The sequence below is a fragment of the Pseudomyrmex gracilis genome, unplaced genomic scaffold (assembly GCF_002006095.1).
Source record: "Pseudomyrmex gracilis isolate BER0280 unplaced genomic scaffold, ASM200609v1 scaffold_206, whole genome shotgun sequence".
Lineage (NCBI taxonomy): Eukaryota > Metazoa > Arthropoda > Insecta > Hymenoptera > Formicidae > Pseudomyrmex > Pseudomyrmex gracilis.
In genome coordinates this window covers 207,504-223,206 of record NW_018020790.1, presented here as the reverse complement: position 1 = coordinate 223,206, position 15,703 = coordinate 207,504, and the positions used below count along the sequence as shown (strand labels likewise).

General features: G+C 39.3%; 3 protein-coding genes across 8 annotated transcripts; 1 reads left to right on the top strand and 2 right to left on the bottom strand.

The window, feature by feature from the left end:
- Nucleotides 1-82: 82 nt before the first annotated feature.
- LOC109858479 (chromatin-remodeling complex ATPase chain Iswi) lies at nt 83-7,815 on the bottom strand. Of its 3 annotated transcripts, XM_020435778.1 has the most exons (3): nt 7,699-7,815; nt 4,535-7,625; nt 83-3,025 (listed from the first exon to the last, which is right to left on the bottom strand). In XM_020435778.1, exon 2 carries the CDS (start codon nt 7,571-7,573, stop codon nt 4,547-4,549), a length of 3,027 nt encoding a protein of 1,008 aa, XP_020291367.1. In that variant the 5' UTR covers nt 7,574-7,625; nt 7,699-7,815; the 3' UTR covers nt 83-3,025; nt 4,535-4,546. The 3 variants fall into 3 exon arrangements, with proteins under 3 accessions (XP_020291367.1, XP_020291368.1, XP_020291366.1); XM_020435779.1 differs by lacking the exon at nt 83-3,025 and having other exon boundaries at nt 3,347-7,648; XM_020435777.1 differs by lacking the exon at nt 83-3,025 and having other exon boundaries at nt 3,347-7,625.
- A 1,831-nt stretch (nt 7,816-9,646) lies between these two features.
- On the top strand, nt 9,647-11,634 carry LOC109858486 (ropporin-1-like protein). Its single transcript, XM_020435797.1, has 5 exons — nt 9,647-10,148; nt 10,263-10,521; nt 10,616-10,806; nt 10,962-11,186; nt 11,312-11,634. The coding sequence occupies exons 1-5, from the start codon at nt 9,893-9,895 to the stop codon at nt 11,455-11,457; spliced, it is 1,077 nt and encodes a 358-aa protein (XP_020291386.1). The 5' UTR covers nt 9,647-9,892; the 3' UTR covers nt 11,458-11,634.
- A 53-nt stretch (nt 11,635-11,687) lies between these two features.
- Nucleotides 11,688-15,407, bottom strand: LOC109858480 (N-acetylglucosamine-1-phosphotransferase subunits alpha/beta). Of its 4 annotated transcripts, XM_020435783.1 has the most exons (8): nt 14,435-14,647; nt 13,829-14,250; nt 13,524-13,735; nt 13,399-13,445; nt 12,659-13,272; nt 12,402-12,573; nt 12,108-12,295; nt 11,688-12,046 (listed from the first exon to the last, which is right to left on the bottom strand). In XM_020435783.1, the coding sequence occupies exons 1-8, from the start codon at nt 14,585-14,587 to the stop codon at nt 11,737-11,739; spliced, it is 2,118 nt and encodes a 705-aa protein (XP_020291372.1). In that variant the 5' UTR covers nt 14,588-14,647; the 3' UTR covers nt 11,688-11,736. The 4 variants fall into 4 exon arrangements, with proteins under 4 accessions (XP_020291372.1, XP_020291371.1, XP_020291369.1 ...); XM_020435782.1 differs by lacking the exon at nt 14,435-14,647 and adding an exon at nt 14,692-15,407 and having other exon boundaries at nt 12,659-13,445; XM_020435780.1 differs by having other exon boundaries at nt 12,659-13,445.
- Nucleotides 15,408-15,703: the final 296 nt, after the last annotated feature.

Below are 15,703 nucleotides of genomic sequence, written 5' to 3'. Positions count from 1 at the left end.
AAAAGTAAATGGAGATATAGTTCTTGAAAAAAAATCCTCGTAAAAAGTAACAAATTTACGTTTTAGTACATATATGTACATATATGATATAAAGAATTATTATATAATAATTACATATATGATACATATATGATATATAAGAATTATTATATAATTCTTGCGATATTGAAACATTCGGACAACTCCTTCAGCTTCAACTTTTTTCATTGTTTTTTTCATAAAATAAATTATTTATCTGATAAAATAAATAACATTTATCTGACACGCATCTCCATACACAATTATGAAAGATATACGAGATCTAAGCCTTGTGTTCACAATGCCTGAAATTAATCCAAAGAACTCGAACGGGGGAAGAATTGACCAATTCTCGATCAAATTTTTCTCCGTTCGAGATTTCAGACAGATTTCCAGCATCGTAGAAACGTGGCCTTAGAAGATAATAATTAAGTAGTTGTTTTATGTAAAAATGAAATGTGTTTTAATATTTAAGCGGACTATATTGTATAAGCTCAAACGTTTGACTTAATAATCCATTCCTCTCCTCTATTTTTATCTAATTATTGTTATACCATATAGTTTTCAAGTTTATTTATTTTATATATGTATGTAAAGACACTTCTCTTCATCAAGTTTGGTGTCCACGATGTTAGAAATCGGTTCGAGATTCCTCAAACGAACGCGGTCAGTTCTCTCTTCCATTCGAACAATTCGACTGCTTAACCAATACGATTGGTAAGTGTTCTCTCCGTTCGAGATCTCGAGTCGATTTTTAATATAACGGACACAAAACTTGATGCAGAAAAATTCTGGAAACACAATATCTGAATAACTCTTGTAGAACGAAATACGTATAAACGCTTGCATTGCGATCGAGTGCAAGAAGATATTTTTTGTGTAAGATAATTTAAAAATTGTTTATTTTGTGTGACAAATAACAGGTGTAAAATGTTACAAAGTTACATAATTTATGTAAAATTATTCAAAATTATGCATGATGTAGATATAGACACGCGTGCTTTTTTTTAGTTTTTTATATTTTTAGAAAAGTTATTCAGATGTTTTATTTCTGACACGTATTTCTCTACATATTGTACAGTGTACTAAATAGAATTAGATTTATGTGTAATTATTATATATCGTTACTTTGTAAAAAAAACTGTATGCGAGAAACTCTCACATTTATATATTGAGAAGTTGTCAATTTTTTTTGTTTGTATATTTTTGGCGGTTTTTACTCTTTGTTATGTACATTTTACGCGAAAACAAATTGTCTCCTCTTTTGTGCGCTTGTTTTTTTAATAAAAAGCAGTGTGATTAGTCAATGAAAAGCGATATACAAATGTATTTCAATATCAAATAGCATGTTCATTGTTGTGTAGCAAATTGATCTCTTTTTTTTTCAATCGCACCATAGTAGAAATAAACACACATATATCTCGTTATATATAAACAACGAGATAAACAAAAAATTTTTTTTATCCGCACATTTAGTCGGGAATCCGGAAGTAACTCTGTTCAACTTAGTCAATACCTTAATATGTAAGAAGTTATTCGCGAACAAAAGTGTATGAACAAATTCTTTTATCGAATAATCAAAATCGAAAATGCTGTAAAAAAAAACTGTTTGGCAAACTATATAGCACCAATATATCTGTCAAAAAAAATAAAAAATAAAAAAAATCCATATTAAAGCATCGATATTGCAAAATGTAGATTTTAAACAAAACATGTAACGTAGTGTAGGTATTCCTAATGGAAAATATTTACTAGAAAATATTCACTTTTTAGGCAAGATAAGATTTGCTTAAAAAAAAAAAGAAACCTGATTGCGCCATACCGACTTACCAGTATTATTACTCTTATTGTTGTTATCACAGACTTTTAAAGCATATAACACGAATAATCGTTAAAGAATTAGACAAAGATATGTATAGAATAATGCAACTCTCTCTATCTCTCTCTCGAGATATTTATTTTAAAATTCAAATTTTAACGATGTATATTTACATGAAAAAGATGGAATATCGTGAATATTTTCAAGCTCTATTCTACTTCCGGCAAGATAAGATTTAAAAAAAAAAATATACATATATATATATACATGTATTCCATTCGTATTTCCTTTTGTCATAAACGACTGTGTAATTGTGAAAAGAGCACATTAAAAAAAACTTACGAAACACATAGTGTTACTTATCGATCCAAGGATTTCTGAGGAGACCGTGTGTGAGATTCTCTTTCTTCTTTTTTTATTTCAGACAGCCGTCGTTGTGCAGGCGATCAAATATAGCGATCACTTTGATAGCTGAATTCACTTTATAAAAATTAACGTATAAATGTATGAATGTAACAAATACAGATATACATACTTCGTACGGTCTCGTACGAAGATCGCGATAGGCCCGTATTCTTGCCATAGACGATAATGGATTACACATACGCAAACTATAACTACACGTATAAATATATAGATTCGTTGTGTGAATACATATTTCTCTTCTGAAAATTTAAATTAAAAAAAAACAAAAAAAAAACAAAAAAAGGTGATTCTACTCCATCTCGAACATGATCTAAGTTGCACTAATGTTAATATATTCCTACACACACTTTAGAAATAATTGAGATAACATTGTTAAAAGAAGATATAATTTGAAGAGCAAAAAACAAGCCAATACGATTATAAATTACTTTCACTTTTTATAGTTGCACAAATACACCACCGGCTATTTGTTTTTCACTCGTTTGGATATTACATAAAAGTTCGTGCGAAGGAGGGACGACACGTAATTGTACCCTCTCAATGTATTCTAATCACCACGCCTAGATGTAACTAGATAAAAAAGTAATGATAATAATGATGATATGAATTTCGCTTTTTGCTGACCAACACTGTTGTTATTAACGGCAAACGTGTGCGTGTGCGTGTGCGCGTGTATGTGAAAGTTATACAACACTTTCGGCGATATATTCCTTAGCGTTTTCTTTGCGGCTTTTGTGGGATCGATGGGGTGATCAAAACCCCCTGAAAACACAAAAGAATGTATACAAGTACGAATTACAGAATGTTACATTCCGCGACGAGACACACAGAACTTTGGGGCCTTAAGGACGGTTTAAATAAAACAAAAAAACAAAAAAAAAAAAAAACTATCAGAATGCTTCACCTTTAACTTGTACACGTGCGTACAATCCGTTCATACAATATACATCTCGTTTTCTCAGCAGTTATTATTATAACAAAGATCAAATCGATTGAACGATCACAAGTATCTTGTTAGGAAAAATTAGCAAATGCGTGACAGTGGCAACAACTGAAAACAAATAAACTGAAATAAAGCATCTCTCTTATTCGTACAATACAGTTTATTCATTACCGAAGACATTGAACTAAATTTTATTATCGCATTACGAAGTCTGTTCTTCTTTTTTGTTCATGTGTGAACATTTGTTTGTTTGTTTGTGTGTGTGTGTGTGTGTGATACGTGTACACAAGTATGTAAACTTAGGCATAAAATTGCTCATGTGTGCACATCTCTTTAGAGGAGTTGTATAACTTGACGTGTATAAAAGAAGTCTACTTTATGTGTGAGAATGACGGAAATATAAATCATTTTTTGTCATTTGACAAATAATCTCTATTACAATTCCACCCCCCTCCCTCAAAACAAGAACAATTTGTCGCTAATAATGCGCATCGGAGAGCGTCATTCGTCTAGTATACGTCTCGATTATATCATAGTAATACTTCGATTTGTTTGTTTGTTTTTTTTTTTAATAATTATCTTATTGTAAATTTTATAAGAAGCAACATATACAACACATAGATATATTAAAATTCTACTAATAAAACGCTATAAATTAATGTAAGATTATAAGCAAAAGGATTCGTACACGTATATATATATATATATATAAATCTATCTCGATTTTCTACCGTACGTTACATGTGTAGAATATATTCGATTGTGTTCAGATTTGTTTTTTTTTGTTTTCGTTTTTCGAAGCGCGACAGAAATATTTAAAAAATACAATTTTACAGAACTTACTCCTTTCGCATTCGCACATTCGTGAACGGCAAAGTGCAGCAAGTGAAAACTTGGCGATGTTTCTTTACACAATTTATTTATTTATTTTTTTTAAAAAAAGACTGTTATCCGCGGAGCTCTTATGCGTCGACAATTTCGCGACACTGGCGTTGACTTCTATTTTCGAATCTTACGTCTACAATGAACGAGCTCGTCTTTAGATTACATGATTAAATAATCCAAAGCGGTTTACAAAAATGTCGATGAATTCACCGTGAGGTCTCATCGTTAAAAAAATTTGTATTTTGCTACGATAAGAATGTGTAAATTCATAATTAACGAGTTAATGGGATATTTTTTTTACAAAATTGACGTAATTGACGAGAGAAAACGAGTAGAAACGGAGTTGCGAATGTATAAAAAAAAAAAAAAATCTTGCGTACTCGTGATTCGTATTATTTAATCGTACAAAATGTGTGTGTGAAAGTGAAAACAAGAGTACGTACATACGGTATCATTTATTTTTTCTTTTTTCGCGGTTTGTCCTGAGGTGCCGGCAAATTCTCTTGTTTTCGCTTCGAAGCCGGTTTCGTTCCTATGCTGCCGCCCTTCTTTCTTCTCTCCTGTCTCTCGCGCTCCTCCAGCTCTTGATTCTCGCGCTCGATCAGGGTTATCAGAGTATTGCAGCGACGTTGTAATTCTAAGGCAGTGCGGGATTTGACGAACCAATCGAAACGGAATTGCGGCGCCGACCTCACGGTTGCCCGCAACTCCTCGTACACGTTCTCCTTGTCAAATCCGAGTTTGTGCAACATACAAACGAGAAATCTGTCCTCCTCCTCGGTGTAGTTCTTGCCCTTGTTCGTCCCGTAGGCTATCCTGAGCTGGTGGAAGGGCGCGCGGTATCGGGCCATTTTCGCGTCCAGCGCCTTCTTGATGCCGGCGCGTCTCTGTATCTTGGCCTCGCCGCGCTCGATTTGCGCCATCACGCGGTCTATGTCCTGGAGCTCGTGACAACGCTCCCAGAAAACGGCCGAGTACTCCACCACTTCCTCCGGCGTCTTTCCCTCGACCTCTTTCGCAATATTCTCTATGTCGTCGCGGCCGTATTTCTCGTTCGCTTTGATAAACTGATTGAAGTCTCGTTTGGTCCAATTGGTGAAACCCTGAAGCAGCAGCTTTTCTTTCTCGATTACCTCATCATCGGTGAGCGGCTGAGCATCGTCAATCTTACGCTGCTCCTCTTTTTGAATTCGAGCGGCGTCCGATCCGAGTTCCGGATTTTTCGGGACTTTGTAACCGACCGTCTGTCTGAAGTAATAGATCTCTTGATCCAGTAGTTCAAACAATCGCGGTGGAAAAAATTGAAAATCTTGAACTATCGGCTGCTTCGGTGGTCTCGGTGCTTTGGGTGCTTTCGGCTCCGAAACCCTCAACGCTTCTCTAAAGTAAGCGTCAACGGCGTAATTAGCTTTGCGCTCGCGTTTAGGCGGTTCGATCCAATTGCCTATTCCGAGAATCTTTTGTTTTTCGCGGTAATCTTCGCCCTCGAACTGGTAAACGGAATCCGTTGGCGCGTCCACGGTGAAATTGCGCAACGACGATTCGCCCAGACTCTCGAGTTTCTGTTTCATTTCCTCCGTTTTCGCTTCGCCCTTCTGCAATATGGTATCTATGTCCTCGTCGGTGATGGCGCTGTCCTTGGACGCGAACACTTCGTTCGCGCCATGCCTGATCATGTTCAACATCTCGTCTTTGTTCAGTGCCGTCTGTTTGGCGTCGACCAAACGTCCCTGTTGAATAACGAGCTTATCCAGTCGTAACTTCACCTCGGCACGTTCGACAATTTTCTCTTCCACAGTGTTTTCCGTAATAAACCTGAAGACCCGAACCTGCTTCTGCTGACCTATACGATGCGCACGGTCCATCGCCTGCAGATCCATTTGCGGATTCCAATCGGAATCGTAAATGATGACTACATCAGCGGTTGCCAAATTGATACCTAGACCACCCGCGCGGGTCGACAACATAAAAATGAATTTCTCGCTGCCGGGCGCGTTGTACTCGTTGATCTGCCGCTGTCGATCCTCATGGGCTGTGTTGCCGTCCAATCGGCAATATTGAAAACATCTCCAGTGACAGTAGTCTTCTAAAATATCCAACATCCTCGTCATCTGGCTGAAGACCAGCACTCGAGATTCTTGCTGCTGCAATTTTGGCAACAATTTGTCAAGTATCACCATTTTGCCGCAGTTGTAAACCAGATGCTCGTCAGTGGTATACGGCGGTCCAGGCTCGGCACCGTCGAACAAATACGGATGATTGCAACATTTTCGCAATTGCATCAAAATATTTTGCAGTCTCATTTTTTCTATCTTCCCCGCCCCATTCACTATATCTATATCTTTCATCAACACCTTAGTGTACCATTCTCTCTGCATTTTGCTCAGACCGATGTATACCTTAATCTCCTTTTTAGGCTTAAGTCCTTTTTCCACTTCGGATTTCAAGCGCCGCAACAGAAACGGTCTCAGAACCGCGTGCAATCTCTCGACCAGAGAATTATCACCTAAAAAGCTATTTGTATTGAACCAGGAGTCGAAATCGTCCGAACTATTGAATACATCCGGCAGAAGGAAATTGAGCAGTGACCACAACTCGTGGAGATTATTCTGAAGCGGCGTGCCCGTCAACAGAAGTCGATTGGTGGTTTTGAATTCTCTGAGAATTTCCGACAACTTAGACTTCTCGTTCTTTATTCTATGCGCCTCGTCTATCACCATGTAGCGCCAATTGAATTTCTTGAATACTGATTTCTCTTTGATAACCATCTCGTAAGAAGTCACGCACACATCCCACTCACCGGGCATCATAACGTCACGAATGAATGTGTTTCTGGTCTCGGCGTCACCTATGAGACAGACAGCGCGAAGGCTGGGACACCACTTTTTGAACTCGTTCATCCAATTGGCCAGCGTCGACTTCGGCACAATGACAATGTGAGGACCGGGAATATTGCGAAAGTGTTTCATGTATCCGAGCAGAGAAATGGTTTGCAATGTCTTACCGAGACCCATCTCGTCGGCCAGGATCCCGTTAATACCGTGCTCGTAGAGCGATATCATCCAATTTAAACCGCGTATCTGATAATCGCGCAACTCACCGGATTTGATATAGTGCGGCGATGATTCGAAACGCGTGGTGGGCGCCACACTGGCGTTGCTCTCGGCCAACAGTTCCTCGTCCTCCTCTTGCTCGGTTTTGCGATGTCTGTGATCGCCGGAATCCGTTTTCGGATTGTCCGGCTGCTTTCTAGGCCTGCCGGCTTTGACCTTAAGCGGACTGCCGGCCTTGTCCTTCTGATTGTTTGTCATAAAGTGCGAGAATATCTCGGTTTGCTTGAGCAAGTAGTCAAACCGCTTGCTGCGATCGGTCTCGAGTTTCGTCTCGAAATCGCCGCCCCTTGACGACGTTGTCTCCGCCGACGAGCCATTTGAATTGTCGCCCGTGTCACCGGTGTCCGCATTCTCATCCGCCTTGGACATCTTCTTGCGCGTGATTTCGTGCGTAATCGCGCGTTTCTCGATCTATTATTTCCTAAAATCAAAAAACCTCCGAAACTGACCACTCGACTTTACACAACGTATACCTCCCTCATGCCATTACTCACCACTTTGTCCGCTAATTAAGTTGTCTCTTTGTAGTCAGGATCGAATCGTAAACGACCGAAGAACCGGAATCACGGTACCAAACCAACCAAACACCGCTGCGACTCCGCCATACTTCGATACGCTATGTCCCTCCAAAATTACTAGAGCTGTGAGCAAACACATGCTCGTGACGCGCCATCTCTTTACATTTCCTTTAATTTCCTTAACAAGCCGCGTTCGCAAAAGTGACGCGCGCTTGCGAACGAACGACAATCGCCAGAATCTAAGGGTGGCGTCCCATTGGACATTTGTGGAGAGACGGAATGCGCGGCCAATCATAGTCACAGAAAGAGCAAAGTTAAGAAAACGGAGTGGCTACGATTGGTCGCACTGGATTCCGCACATTACGTTCCCCTATGGATTTTTTCGCTCCCAATGGAACGCCGCCCTAATCAATACAGTGACTTGTGCGCAACAGTCATTTAAATCCATATAGGGTAACTGTCCCTATTAAGGACAACATTTACTTTACATCTACTATACCAAAAAAGTTGATCATAAGGGCTCATTCATACACCATTCCCACTAGCATTGCTCACATTTCATGCACACGCAATTATACTTCTTAATAACAACATTTACGTTATATCTACTATACCAAAAAAGGTGATCATAAGGGCTCATTCATACACCATTTACACTAGCATCATTGGGTGCGTTCAGACAACTCAACGGTTGAGAGATCATCACTTATGATAGAACTATTCTTCAAAATCTGCTGCGGTTCCAAAAGTACGATCCAATCAGAAGTGATTATCTCTCAACCGTTGTGCAACTGTTGAGTTGTTTGAACGCACCCATTCACTCTTCATACACACACAGGTGTATTTCTTATTTACGTTGTAATACATAATACAAGTATACACACAAACATTCGGATAAGAAGAAAAACATACATATGAGGAAGTACGTTCACGCACACAACACACACTTATTGTTTATATGCCTTATAGGGAAAGGAAACACTTTAGGCCTGTAGTGTGATTGGAGAAACGTCAATCGCCAATCGCTAATCTCCGATCGTCAATTGTTAGTGTGATTTGGCCTTTACTCTTTGCCCCTTAGGTCCACGAAACGATTCATTGACGCCGACTGTACTATAACAAGAGAGAAACATATGACATAATTGACAATAATAATATTTTTTCAATCTTTGTAAGTTGTGGTGTAGAAGTCTTGCTATTTTTATAACGTAAACCATTAATGGTATTAAATATTATACCATATAAACTTAAAATTGAAGCAAAGAATATACCAATATATATTCTTTAATTGAAGGTTATGGCCTTTCATTGGAGACTATTATTTATTCTTTATTATAAATCTCCATTAGTAATTAGGAAAATTTATAATCTCTGGTCTGATTTAGCGCAAAAATGGTTCAGTGGACCGAAGGTCTATAAAATCTCTACTTAGTCATGAAACACCAAATTTCATGATTCGCCACTGCATTGAAATTTGAGATTGGAGATTCGAGACCTGATAGCTGAGGGCGATGTCCCATTGAGCGGAAATCTATAGCGGAACGGAATGTGCGGAACCGGCTCGACCAATCGTAACCACAGAAAAAGCGAAGGAAAGAAAACGGAATGGTTATGATTGGTCGAGCTGGTTCCGCACATTCCGTTCCGCTATAGATTTCCGCTCAATGGGACGTCGCCCTGAAATGTGAGATTGGAAACGTGATCTAAGGTTTGAGAAGCGACTATGAATTTGGGCCTAATTTTTTGACAAAATTCCGACCAATCGCATTCGATCAGTTTAACCGTCGCTCGACCAATAGCGACTGAAGAAAAATTTCCAGCACTGTCGGTCGCTGAGATTGGCAGCCGTGCATGCGATTTGAAAATTCAGATGTTTGAACACATGGTCCGCGCATTTACCGCGCGGTTACAAAAAAGACTGAGAGAGTGGTGTCGAAGATCGGCGGTGATACTCGCGCGATTAATCGAATAACTGTGTAAGTTGTTCGAATCGCGACGATAAACGCGGATTCCGCGAGTCGCGCGCGAATGATGGACTTTATTTGAAGTGCGCAGTTGGCGCGTTTTTTCACGGACGACGTTTCCCGGACGACGAGAGCACCGCTAAAAGAACAACAGTGATTAACGCGGTATCGTCACGCACCACGAGCGTTGATCACGAGAACCAAGAATGTCGTTCGTCGGGCAATCGCTTTTCAAACGGGAAGAGATCGCGGTGCCGGCCAGGCTGCCAATAATACTGAAGCAGTTCTGCAAGGCCGCGATTCGCACGCAGCCCTACGATCTGCTCAAATGGTCCAGCTCGTATTTCCGCGCGTTGGCCGACGGTGAGGAACCGCCGGTTAAGTCGCGGCTCGAACACCCGACGCCGGCGGCATCCGTTTTAACGGTGGGCTTTCTCCGAGTGCTGCTACGACAATTTGGAAGTACGACAAACATCTCGCATAGAGATGATATCAGATTACACACGCGCGCGTATGTATATGTTCTTTTGGTTTTTCACTTTTAAATTGACCGATGTTATGCAATTTGTTTTTAAGATTACAACAAAACGTTGCCCGTCGAGACAATTCTGCATCGTTGGGACTGTCTCTCCCTGGATCGCAAACAATTCGATACGATTGTGACAATCGGCAAGTTCCGTCACGCTTGTCAGGTCAAGAAATTCCTTTCCGTGGCGGTCGGACTTCTCGGCGCTAATCTCACAGAGACGATGATCATGATTTGTCAGTTATTCACACACGAGCCAGACGGAGGATCGGCGATGATTCCGTTCACTTTGTTCATGGAAATATACGAGTAAGTTCGATATAGCGACGTCAAGTGTTTTTTTTTTTTTCTAGTTAGTAATTACGAACAGAAAAATACACAAGATGATTTCAAACAAAAACAGATATTTAGTGGGACTTGGATCGATCGGATCGAATAGCAGCGAGAAGAGTACGATCGATCATGACACAACGGAGTGCACAACGTGCACGAATTCTGGTGATGGCACCTGCTCTATAACTAGTCAAGATACCGACGCGAACGTCAATTTGGACACGGAATCGGTACTCAAAGACGAGATCGATTCCTCAAAAAGTACGTTTAAACGAATCATATTTTATGTGTCATTTGTTGTGCTCGCAGCGCTTAAGATACTCAAATTAAAATCGTTAACACGTCAATTGAATCAAAAAATCGTTTTTAATTAAACCGTAAAGATCACTAAGTTAAAATCGTCTTTTTCTTTATAGTCGATCTATCGACCGAGCCGGTAGATAACACTTCGTCCGAAAAAGAGTCCGCTAATGGCGAAAAGAAAGACGAATCGTTGTTCGGCCAAAAGATCGATGGTTCGAACGATACGAACTGCGAGGAGAACACGGCGATTGGTACGAAATTCTGTGGAACGAAGGACGCTAACGGGATCTCCGAAGTGGATAAAGACACGAAATCCATGTGCTACTTGAACGTGCCAGGTAATTTTGCGCGTTTTCATATAAATTTTTTTACTAATCGTTGTCTCGTTTCGATATTTGTAATCTTCATTGATATATATATATATATATACATATATATATATATAAAATAAAAAAACAACTAGGTATATGTTCTGGTTTGTCGGCCGAGGAAGTCGCAAAAATGGCGACGTGGATGCTCGAGTGTGCAAAGCTTCAGGAAGGTATGGTCGGACCGCGAAATATTCGGCACACAAATTGTCCACCTTTGCACAAACGATCGAAAACGTGATGTGTTCTTTTAAGATAATTAAAATAGAAAAACAATTATATAGTGTGTGTATATATAAATGTGTGTGAAATTAGTTCTCTAAACATATTATAGAATTGCTCTCTTAAAACTTCGCACACAGTGACACTTTTCATTTAAACAGTTTTTTATATAACGGAAGTGTTATATAAATGCGTTGTATCAACTTACATAAATTGTTTTTGATTTTTATGCAATTACAATTTCATTGCGCTTTGTACAAAAATTTTATTATTTATATATATATATATATGTACTTTTTCACACAAAAAATGCGGGCAACTCCCGGATTCTGCACAGTCTGCGCATGTAATGGCAAAACACGCGATAGAACGTGAGAACGAGAAGTAACGTCAGCAGACACAGTAACAAATTTCTGGCTTTCGCACGGCGGGCTCTCCATTCGAAAAGTTCGTGTCTGTGAAAGAAACGGTTGCGATACTGGGCGGGTAATTCGAATGTGCTTCGTAATGGATAGAGCGAACGATAGAAGTCGTCCAGCAAAGCGCGAACGATTTCGTTCTCGGAACGTCGACTCGGATCCATGTCGTCGTTCAAACAAATGAATTTTCTGAAAGAGCAACGATGCGTAACGTTGTCGGCATATTTAATAAAATAATTAAAATACGTACTTGGGATCTTTTCGAATTTCATCGAGCAGCTGTACCGTGAGAGAAACGTTGCTGGTCAACATCTCGAAAATCTCATTTTTGCCAGCTTTTATTATTTCGTGCGGGTATCGGCTGCTTTCGCCGAATTTCGACCGCATCCTTCGAGAAATCGATCCGCAGTTTACGATCAGTTCCTTCGAAACTACCGGCTGCAAATAGTTATAATCAACTGCAATTTTGTGTTTTGTCATTATTTTAAATGTGTCACACAATCGTAAACAAATGTAAATCGCGTCTGTGTACATATATATTTACCAGTGTAGAATCTAAATATCTTTCGCCAGGCGGAACGTCGATAAATTTTGGCAAATTCATGCGATGCGAACAGTTGGTTATCGCGCTTTCAAACTCCATGACTAGATCGTAATCGAGCGGCAACGGGTATAATCGGGACAATAGCGTTCTTATTTCTCTATCCGACCAAGTTCTAAAAATTTTTCCGTTTATTTGTAACTAATCACAATCTTGCGGCGATTCGTAGACGTGACAACACTCTTTTTGGTTTTTCTTACCGTGATTTGTCGGTGTCGAACATGTCGAATATCTCGTCAACCGGTACTTTTCGTTTTTCGCTGGACAAAAAGTAGAAATAAGAAAACGCGAACTGCATGTCCTCGGGATCTCTCACTTTGTGACTAGACGTTTTTCGAAATTCGTGCTCGAACTTCTGATGCATATTATTTACAATCCATTTGTCTATCAGGTGCGGCATGTGCGCCGGCACTCTTCTTCGTTCGAGCCCGTACGCGGCGTTGTATATCTTGTTAACGTATAACAAAGATTCCGCATAAGTGTCGAGTCCGCGCGAATTGTGTTTCCACTGATTGGAATACATCAATTTCCCGTGTTTGAGGGAATTGTTGGATCGAGCCAAATTTAGAAGATCGTAGTAGCGTTTGAGCTGTTCAACGTGATTTGAAGTTTTGTTTGAGGCATTGTTGTGTAAAACTTTGGACTCCAGATTATTTAGCGTGGACTTATAATGCTCTTTAACGTCAAGTTTTGCATATGTCTCGTTTTGCACAGGCTCCGCAAGTACGCTTCTGTTGTGAAACCTGTAGTTTGACTTAAATGTACCGAGTTTGTAGGAACTTAACGTCCGAAGTGTGGACGATAGCACATTGTTCTGTGACAAATAAGTGCCATTGTTATTGGCTAAAATATCTAGCAGTCTGTTATTATTATTATTAATATTATTATTATTATTATCTTCATGAGATTCTTGTATATATTTGTAATCAGCTGACTCTACCATCATCTCGCTGTCAACAGGAATACTGGTCGTTTGACAGTCTCCACCTGTGTATAATTTTCATCAATCTTTTTTAGTTGATAACAATGGCATTATATGGATCATAAAAGTTGTATAATTATTACCATCAAATTCGCACAATGTTGTATTGCAAGCATGATCACAGGATCCATCTCCAATCCAAGACCAAGGGCAAAGTTCAGAACAATCCGGCACCCACCACGCCAGATATACTTTTTGCCCATTTGCCTGAGTCAGAAAGTCTTCTGGCCATATCTCGGCACCCAACATGACGTCGTCATTAAAGTACAAAAATTTGTCAGAGATTCCAGGTATTCTAGAACAATGAACAAAATGTTGCTACATGTCTGTGCTTATTGTTGGCTAAGAGGTAACGCGTGCACACATATATATACATGTTTCCAAGCACCTATGAATATGACTTTCAATAGCGGGACTAGAAAAAGTTGGTAAATCACTTTTATTCAGAAAAATATCTTCGTGAGTAACCAGTGTGACTCGTGGATTATCCATATCGAGCCAACTTGGTATCTGGCCATTGGTGACGATGTAGACATGCCTCACCCAGGGTGCATACATTTCCAGCGAACGTAATGAATAGCGCAATTCATCCTTGTCGCTGAATCTCGAGGCCGTTACACCAAGATCCATAATAGACACGTGCTTTTGAAGACTTTCCAGAAACACCGGATCCGAACCATTCACCCACGTATAAACTACGTCTATAGGTACATGCTGGCATAATTGTTTTTGAAAAGATCTCTCCAAGATGTTGTCGTTGAAGGAATGAAACACTGCCTCGTATTTCTCCTTGCTCCATGTTAACCATACCTGTATATGTATAAGACAATGATTAAAAAATACCAAAATGTGTATGTACGAAAACAAAACAATAAATCAACTCTATAATTTTGTTGACATATAATCTACACAAATACGTATATTATTACGCGTGACACAAGGAGGAGGAGAAATGGTGAGGAGAGAATAAATAAATTGTTATATATTCTCTAACCTCTCCGAAATGAACTATGCCAATAAATATACAAGTAAATGCCACCAATATTATGAGCAATGAGTACTTATATGAGAGCAAGTCGTAACACCGTCGCTGTATCAACTTCCATGTGCTCATTATATTGATAAGAATGTTACTTGCAACCAGCATGCCTCGGTAGCGCAACTATGTTTTGTGTTTTTCTTATAATCATGGTATATATATGTATGTAAACACATATATTATACATATATATGTGTGTGTAAGTATAATACAGAAGCCGAGAGCGGCTCCAGCCGCATTTTAACTGCGACCGCCCTGTTCGCTAGCGCTATGTCCGCATTGTGATGCGCATTAGCAACTACGTAGACACGTCCACCAACGGCTTGTCGATGCACATGTGTGCGCGCACGCCTATGGTTCTTTTCCACGATGTTTACAGCGGTAATTTTATTAAGGAAAATATTGCTGAATTCAATGCAGAGATTTTGCCTTTATAACGTTCAAAAGGAAAGCCCACTATTCCTAGCCCACCATTTCGACTTTTTGGCTATTTCTAATTTATATAGCACCACGAAAAGTGTTAGAAACAACTGGGCTTTCCTTTTGAACGTTATAGAAGCAAATCTATCTTTTTTTTTTAACGGACTATAGAGGCCCAATTCAGTTCGCTTTTAAATCGATCAATTCAATTGAAACGGACTAGCTCAAAGAAATTCTTAAGGTATGGATTCAAACTCGCGGAACCTCCTTGATCGCAGAATCTTACACTCAGATCACGAGACTATCGAGCCGGACTGTCGAGTCCAAGTATGTAAATATACAAGTTACGGCACGCTCTCATAGAACAAAATCTGTAGTTGTCTACAAACTGTGTACACTAAGAAAACAACAAACAAAGACATTCATCAAGCGTGCCGAGACTAGTCACATGTCCTCGAAAGAGAATACATAGATCTTGTAATAAATCTCGCAGAGAAAACAATTTTTGTTTTTTTTATTTTTTGTTTTTTTTGTAATTTCATTTTTTTCTGTGCAATAAATTTAAATATAAAATTATGCATGCGCGCGTGAGAGAATGAGAGAGAGAGAAAGAGAGAGAGAGTGAAATTGGATGACATCACACCATAAATCTTTCGTTCCGATTTTTTCTTGCCAATGTGCACCACTGCGGACATAGCAGTGTATAATAAGGATGGAAGATGAATAAGGATGGAAAAACGAGAACAGCTAAAATGCGACCGCTCTCAGTAAATGCGGGAAATAAACTCTGAGAGAAAATTATGT